General features: G+C 45.4%; 1 protein-coding gene across 1 annotated transcript; it reads left to right on the plus strand.

The window, feature by feature from the left end:
• Positions 1-1,857: 1,857 nt before the first annotated feature.
• Positions 1,858-4,459, plus strand: LOC109738195 (uncharacterized). Its single transcript, XM_020297293.4, has 5 exons — positions 1,858-2,363; positions 2,614-2,688; positions 2,969-3,158; positions 3,873-4,086; positions 4,157-4,459. Exons 1-5 carry the CDS (start codon positions 2,014-2,016, stop codon positions 4,300-4,302), a joined length of 975 nt encoding a protein of 324 aa, XP_020152882.1. The 5' UTR covers positions 1,858-2,013; the 3' UTR covers positions 4,303-4,459.
• Positions 4,460-8,341: the final 3,882 nt, after the last annotated feature.

Here is an 8,341-nt window from a genome sequence, read left to right on the forward strand (position 1 = left end):
AAAAATGTTCATGAATTTCAAAGATTGTTCCACCAAACAATTCCAAAAAAATGCTCGTCGATTCTAGAAATGTTCGCCTATTCAAGAAAAATATTTTTGAAATGTTCAAAATTAAGACAAATGTTTGCAAATACTCCCTCCGTTCCAAATTACTCGTCGTGGTTTTAGAACACGACGAGTAATTTGGAACGGAGGGAGTAGTATAAACTGTTCATGATTTTGGAAAATGTTCAAAAATCTATAAAAATGTTCGTGAATTAGAAAAATGTTCACGATGTCAGATATGTTCATGAGTTGAAAAAAATGCTCATGATTTAAAAAAATGTTCAGAATTTCATGAAAATGAGAGCGATAGTGTATCTCGGTGATGCATCAAAATGGTCATGATTTTTTTTCGTTGCAACGCACGGGCCCTTTTGCTAAATCAAAAGGATGTTCATGATATTAAAAAATTGTGCCACCAATTTCCAAAAAAATATTCTTCAATTCTAGAAATGATCGTCGATTCAAAAAATATTCACCATTTTAAAAAATGTTTGCAAATTGTATTTAACGTTCATAAATTCAGAAAATGTTCTTGATTTTAGAAAATGTTCGAAAATTTGAAAAAGTGTTCATGGATTTGAAAAATGATCACGATTTTAGATATGTGCACGAGTTTTAAAACATGTTCATAATTTTACGAAATTGAGAGTGATACTGCATCTCGGTGATGCAACAAAATATAGTCATGGCCATTGGAGATTATGAAAAAAAATCTCCCTCTGCAACGCACGGGCCCTTTTGTTAGTATGATTACATGCATGTATAAATATACTATATCACTAAGCTCCCTAAAATTGGAGACCTCACAATCAGTTGAGGTCTCCAATTGAGATTTGGTCACCCAATTTTGACTGGGTCAACAATTTATCAAAACTTTTATACAAAACATTATGCTTTCTAATTTTTAAATCTTCACAATTAATTGAAGCTACAATTTAGAATTGTGTCACTCTATTTTGACTGGGTCAACAATTTCTCAAGGGGCTCTCCCATTTAATTATTTTAATTCTCTATGTTCCCTAATTTTAAAGCTTTTTTGTTCGATTGGGGTATTCAATTTTGGATTTGATTTACGATTTTGATCAGGCCAACGATTTTTCAAATCAATCAGCAGCAACCGGCCTATAAAAATATATCAACCACGCAAAGACTCCCATCACCTAGAAAAAAGCGTCACCATATGATACTATAGCACAATACAGTACATGAAACCACCGATGAAAAAATATTCCCACATAAATATGGGTTAATTAGCGGATAGCACATAATCATAGCGCGAAAGGCCTACCAAATAACCGCATTATAAATAAACATAAAACACACTCCGTCGTCTCCCCCACTAGCCAACCTAAATATTCCATCAATTTCAAAATATAAGGGTTAATAGTTTTTTGGAAAATCAAATTTCTTTAACTTTGACCAAGTTCAGAGCCAAAAATATCGACATCGACAATATTAAATAAAACAAAATGAAAATTCATTTCATGAGACAGCTAATAACACCGATTTGATATTATGAATTTTGATATATTTCTCTATAAATTTAAGCAAATTTAAAGAGTTTAGACTTTTCAAAAAAGTAATACATCATATATTTTGAAATAGAGTGCGTAAAGAAATTTAAGAACCCTAACAAATTCAACGGCGCGGCAAAGCACGCCCAACCCTTCTAATCAGGATTTAAAACGGACTCGCCCGGACAGCTGAGAAGCAAAATTTTAAGGGACAGCTACATATGCCATTAGCGCACAGAGTACTCTACCGACACTCCGCCGCTACCAGCCGCCAGCCTGCTTCCGAAAGGAAATCCTGCTTCTTCTTTCTTTCTTTTTTGAACCAAAAACTAATCCTACTTCTGTTTCCCTATCGGAGAAGAAGCCAACTCAGCCAAGGCAAACCTTCATCAATTCCCCACTCCCACCATGACCACGCGCACGACACACACCCGATCGCCGCGGAGGCTTCGGCATGGACGGTTTGCGCGATAACTCCCGGCCGCCCTTTCGCGGCATCGACAGCCCCTCGCCGTCCGAATTCCGCGTGAGCTCCAGCCAGCGACGGCGCCGCTCCGCCTCTCGCAACGCTCCGCTGACACCTCCCATGCACCGCACCAGCGGCCTAGTCCGTCACCACGTAGAGCCGCGCCGCAAGCACCACCACCGGCGTGAGCGCAGCCGCAGCCCTCGCCTTGAGTCGGCACGCAAAGCTGGCTCGCCATCTGCCAAGTGGTCTCGGTTCGAAGACGGCTCTTCGAGCGCGCTGGCTCCGCCTCTGATGGATGATGGCAGCACGACCCTTGACTGCCCTGACAGTCCCATGTGATTATCTACCTCCTGTTCCTGGGACTAGTATATACTCCCTCCCTTTGTAAATATTAAGTCTTCCTAGGGATTTCAACGAGTGACTATATACGAAGTAAAATAAGTGAATCTACACTCTAAAATATATCTACGTATATTTGTATGTTTTCATTTGAAATGTCTAAAAAGACTTGTATTTAGGAACGGAGGGAGTATCTTTTTACTTGTTTGGCTCTGTGTTTCAAGCTTCCTGTGGTTGTTGACGCAGATACTGTTACGAGGATGATCAGAGGATAAGATTTGGGCAATACGGCGTCTCTGATGGTCCAGGGATCACTGACAGGTACAATTTACAAAACTTTGTATCAGATTTGTATGGGCCTCATTTAAGGATGCAGATATGTTCTACACTAGATAGGAAACAAACTTGTTATATCAACTCTATGATTGGACTAGTGCAATCAAAAGACCATGATGTTCTGGTTTTTTTATACACATTGGAAACAGTTTTACTTGCCTAGTGTCATTTTTTAGTAGCTAGCAGATGTTCCCTGAATGTGAGTAATCTGCCGGTGTTTCTTGTCCATCATATTAGTTATGTGCTGAACCAGTTATCCAAATAGGGAACCAGACGGCAAACAGGAAGATCATTCATATAATGCGCTGGTGGATGACTTTATGGGTGCTGTGGTGGAGAACTGGTGTGAGCCAGCCAACTTCGATCAAGCAGCGCGTGAAGAGCGTTACCGAAAGCAGACGAATCGATTCGCTGAGTTAGCTCTGAAACGTTACAACAAAAACAAAAACAATAAGGTAAATATATATATTTAAGGTTCTTTGGTACAAGAGTGTGATTTGTTCAATTAAGGCTACTACAGAACTTGTTAATGTATGACTCCGATAAAACCTTATCTGCCACTCAAGTAACTTTAATAGAACCATGTTACTATGTGCTGCACACAGGCCGCAAGAAGAAAAGGTTCCTTTTAGGATATCACAGTGAAATACGACAGCAGAATTTGTATTACTAAAGCAACACGTGTAATGCCGCAACTAAAATCCATATTCAGAAAAAACATTTCCCCCATGTCCAAGCTGACAAATTTGATAGTGAACTTAATAACACAATAACAAAACATAAGCTGAGTAAGAGAAACCAAAGATAACATAGCACATAAGATGACTAACTGGACAATTGTACCTTTGGTGGAGTCAATGTTCCCATGCACAGCAATGGGAGAACCAAATATGAAAGATTGAGAAATTATTATTATTATTATTATTATTATTATTATTATTATTATTATTATTATTATTATTACTACTACAACTACTACTAAGTTATAACAAGGACTGTCCTCTTCACTATGTTTCATTTCAGAGAGGGAGTGAATGTTAATGATTAAGATAAATGTGTTGGTCAATGTTTTATAAAATTATTTGCTTTCTTTACCAATTGTATAGATGTTGAAACTTGTGTGTACTGTCATACTTGTTGAGCTTGTTTTTATTCGTGACAATGGCCAGGTTAAGTATTCACTTGTTGAGGCAATAGATGGAGCAATATTTCATGAGCGATCTTACGATTACGCCCATGTGAACTTCTATGCTAATGCTAAGAATGGCCCAAAGAAGAACGATCCTAAAGTGCTTGTTTTTGCTGAGCTCAAACATGTTGGACGGCGAGTTAACGCAATGGCTCTCACGTCTTTCCATTTTCTTGATGAGAAGAAACAAACCAGTAAGTATTTTTAGATCTTCTAGTTTGCTTAGTTGAAAATTGCTTAGACATCTCATGAATTGTTTTACAGCTGGACGTCGTGATGTTGCTCGGAGCTCGCGCGTGATTCGGGAGATATATCATTGCTATGCTTGTACCAATGATATGAAGCACCCCCAGGGATCAAGCTATAAGGCAGGCCACTTTGCTGCTGTATCATATTACTTTGAGGATTAGGTACGCGATTTGTTAGAACTTGTATTTTTAGGTGGCCATAGGCCCCGGTACAATAAGCAAAAAAAAACCTTATAGAGGAAAATACAAAGGGTACAGGTCTAAATATTGTAAATCTACAACACTGAGTTTGAACAGACCAAAGCCGTGACGTGCTTTAGCATGGGCCTTCATAAACAAATTCGACAACTGTAACTCGAAAGGCACATACTAAAGAGCAACAATCCTGCACACCAACTCACAAAAAATAGCACCAACACCAATATGTTTGATGAGCTCATACTTCAAAGGGTTGCACAACATTTGCAACAGTTGTACTGTCTAACAATAAGTACTAGGTGTAGTAACGGAGATACTAAACTCCTAAAGTAACCACCATAACCAAGTTAGTCTTGTCGTCAAAAGAGTCATAGCTAGCAATTCAGCCTCTATACTCGAACATAAAACTTTAGTTTGTTTTTTCGTCTTCCAGGGTATGAGAGAACCACCAAGAAAAATGCATTAAGCAGAATGTGAACGATGACCTGAGAGATCAGTAGCCCATGTAGCGTTCGAATAGGCCTGAAGTTGTAAAGAAGCGTCTGAATAGGCCTGAAGTTGTAAAGAACTAGAGCAAAGGAAGAAAAGACAGTGAAAATCGCACCATAAAGTTATCGGAGAACACGAAGAAAATGACTAGGCCGGGGTTACCCCTTTAAAAAAAATTGAAGATGACTAGGGCATGGTTATCCCCTTTTTTAAAACAAGGAAGATGACCATAGTGAACCGATGTGAAAGCAAAACAAACTGGCACAAAATATAAACAGGATAGGATATATTTAGACGAGTGACAGCTATAGACGAAGTCACCATAGACTCCTCATAGTCGACTGGATTGTGTCCTCCCACTGTACGAACATTGCTATAAAGTGAAATAAATTCAGAAAATGCGAGCATCAGTGTAAGACTTAAACCTTGCTGGGTTGGGGATATACTGTCCTCCTAAACAGGTTGGTTCGCCCGTTGTCCAAGCTTGACAACAAGCAACATAGGAAAAGTCTTTCCTTCTCCACAAGAAAAGCTCTTCTCCTCCCGTCAGCGTCGTCGCCTGTCCGCCCCATCTCTGATGGCCTCTAGGCCATGGAGGTGCGGAGGATCTCGGGCCCCTGCCGGTGGGAGGGACCCCGTTCTCGTTCTTTTTAGATACAACGTCTTGGTTCGGGCTGTGTGACGGCGGCGATGTCTCTTAGTAGGAATCATGTCACCCACGTTCTATCCCCGTCCCGATAGTGCGTCTAGCATTGTCGGAGGGCGTGTGGAGGTTTGTTTCCGTCGGATCTTGCGGGATTTGATCGATGCTGGTCTTCGGTGGATCTGTTTGGATCTGGTATTCGTTCGTATTCGTTTGGGTATTTACAGGTTTGATCCTTTTGATCCACGACTTTCTTCATCGATGATGGTTGCTACTCTGGTGCGCTGGTCCTATGAGGCCTTAGCATGACGACTTCCCGACTGTCTACTACAACAACGTTTGCCCGGCTCCGTGAGGGAGGGCGATGATAGCGGCACGCCTTCGGCTCGCTTCAGTGTTTGTAGTCGTTGTTAGGTGGTCCATGGACATGGTTGTAATTTTTATTACCCCTATAGTTCTTTAAGCTGCGATGATTGAAGATGAATAGATTAGATGTTTCTTGAAAGAAAAAACATGTTGGTTTGGCCATGTTCTTTTTCTACGTGCATGAGAGTACATAGTACGTATGTGACAAGGGTGTCCCTTTCTTGTACTACAAAACTTGTGTGCATGTATTCGCAGAAAAAACAACTTGTGTGCATAAATCTATGGTTTTTTCCAGAGTACGTCGATGATGTACCATATTTTGTTAAAAGGGAGAATGTTAATTACAAGAGCGGCTAATATGGATGCGAACATCTACAAAGGCACATCGCCACCTTACACCAAAGTAAACAAAGCTCACTCTTTCACAAAAGGGTCTAAGCCACCAACTCTGAAACCTGTCCGTGACATAGTTATGTCACATCTAAACTCATGTCCACTCTATTTGTGATCTATTTTTTTGTCCTAGTTTTTTTTCTTATTACTGCATTATATATTTATGAAAGTTTAGATGTGACATTCTTAAAAAACATCTAGATGTGAATTAGTCAAACTGGAAGGGAAAACGCAGATCAAGCTTCCTCTCGGATAAAACCGAGTCCTCGCTGAACGTGCACGGTCACGTACGGGTCGCCTTACAAACCTGAGTCTAGACGATCCGCTGCGAGTCTGCACACCACTTCGACCCAAACACGATGGACGCCGGCGACGGCGTCTCCTTGCCCTACGACGTGCTCCTTAAAATCTTAAGCCGCCTCCATCCACGCACCCTCGCGAGGTGCCGGCGCGTCTGCCACGCATGGCGGGCCGCCGTGGACGGCATCGACGACCTCCTCCTCCCGGACTACTTTCCCAGGCACGCCTTTCCCGGAATCTTCTTCACCACGATCGGCTGCTAGTCTGATTCTTCCTTCTTCGCCCCGCCATGTATGCCCACAGGGCGGGATGGCAAGCCTGGCTTCCGACGCCTCGCGTATCCACGCGAGGCAACCGTACGCCGGTCCTGCAACGGCCTTCTCCTGCTCGAGGACTGGGGGTACTGCTACGTTTTCAACCCAGAGACCGGGCGGTACGCCGAGCTGCCGCGCCCTTCGATGAAGAGTCCCGTCGACGCCATGTCCCTCGCCTTTGACCCGGCCGTGTCGCTGCACTTCGACGTGTTTGTCTTCGAGAAAGATGTGTCAGCACAACATAGCAAACAAGCCGAGGCTTCAACGCTCGAGCAAGGGAAAGATGAGGTCGTCGAGGAGGAGGAGGAGGAGCCGAGGGAGCATGTGTTGCCTTTGGAATTGTTCTCGTCGCGTACCTGGCAATGGGAGAAACGAGAATTCATGCCTGGGCATTGTGCCCCAGGGAACCTCTATGACATTCTTGCGACCACTTCGCCTAGTAACCAAACGGTGTGGTCTTCTGAGTACTGGCGTGGGTCGCTCTACATGCATTGCCACTATAGCATCCTCACGATCCTACGTCCGTCGAAGGGGACTTACGACATGGTTAGAGCATCTTCAGCCGCGTCCCAGAAAGGTCTTCCCGAATTTTTCGCGCCGGCGCTGAAAAAACGGCCCAGACGCGCTTCTAGGAGCCTGATTTTCGCCGGCCTGGGCCGAAATCAGCGCCGGCGGACCCAGGCCGAACCCAGCACGCTGGGGGCGCTAGGGCGAGTGGTTTTGGCGCAAAAAGCCGCGGGCCAGCCGCGTCAGCGACACCGCACCTCGCCTTCCCCAACGCCTCGGTTCCCATGGGGAATCAATGGCAAGGCTGCCGCCGCCGGTCAGCCTTGCCATTGATTCCTCACGGGCGGCGCGTCACGGGACGGCGCGCCGACGCCTCCCCTCCCTCGCACGCGTACACACCAGCCCAGCCCTCGCCGCCGAGCTATACCTCTCCCGAGCGCCGCCGCCCAGCCCCTCCCTCTCCCGCCCCTCCCCGATGGCCGAGCGTTTCCCCGGAGACGAGGCGGCGGCCAACGGCTTCGGCCGCCGCACGCTCCGCGAACAGGAGTCCTGACTCCTATCCCAGGCGAACATCCCGGCGCCGCCGGACATGCGTATTCGACGGGCTGGAGGCTCAGCAACGGGGGAGTGCCTATTCCCCCGTTGCCCGATGTCGTGGCCAAACCCTCCTACTTCGTCGACGAGGTCGACGTCGTGCGCGCCTCCCTCACCGACGCCCAACTCTCCCTCCCCCAGTACGCCGCTGACAACCACGCGGCTTGGGCGGCGTACTTCGAGCGCCGTCAGCAGCAGCGGATGGCGTCCACCAACGGCGCGCCGATGGTCGGCAGCCTGAAGAACAGCGAGGGGCACCACCTGTGGTGGGGCGTCCCCGGCCGCACACTCGAGGGCGTGCTGACGCAGCTCGATGGCGGCAACGACCCGCCGTTGGCGTACCCCCCGGCGAGGGCGGCCGCCCCGGCGCACCACCGACGTGACAGGCCATGGGCGC

This window comes from Aegilops tauschii, chromosome 1, assembly GCF_002575655.3.
Source record: "Aegilops tauschii subsp. strangulata cultivar AL8/78 chromosome 1, Aet v6.0, whole genome shotgun sequence".
NCBI classification, from domain to species: Eukaryota; Viridiplantae; Streptophyta; class Magnoliopsida; order Poales; family Poaceae; genus Aegilops; species Aegilops tauschii.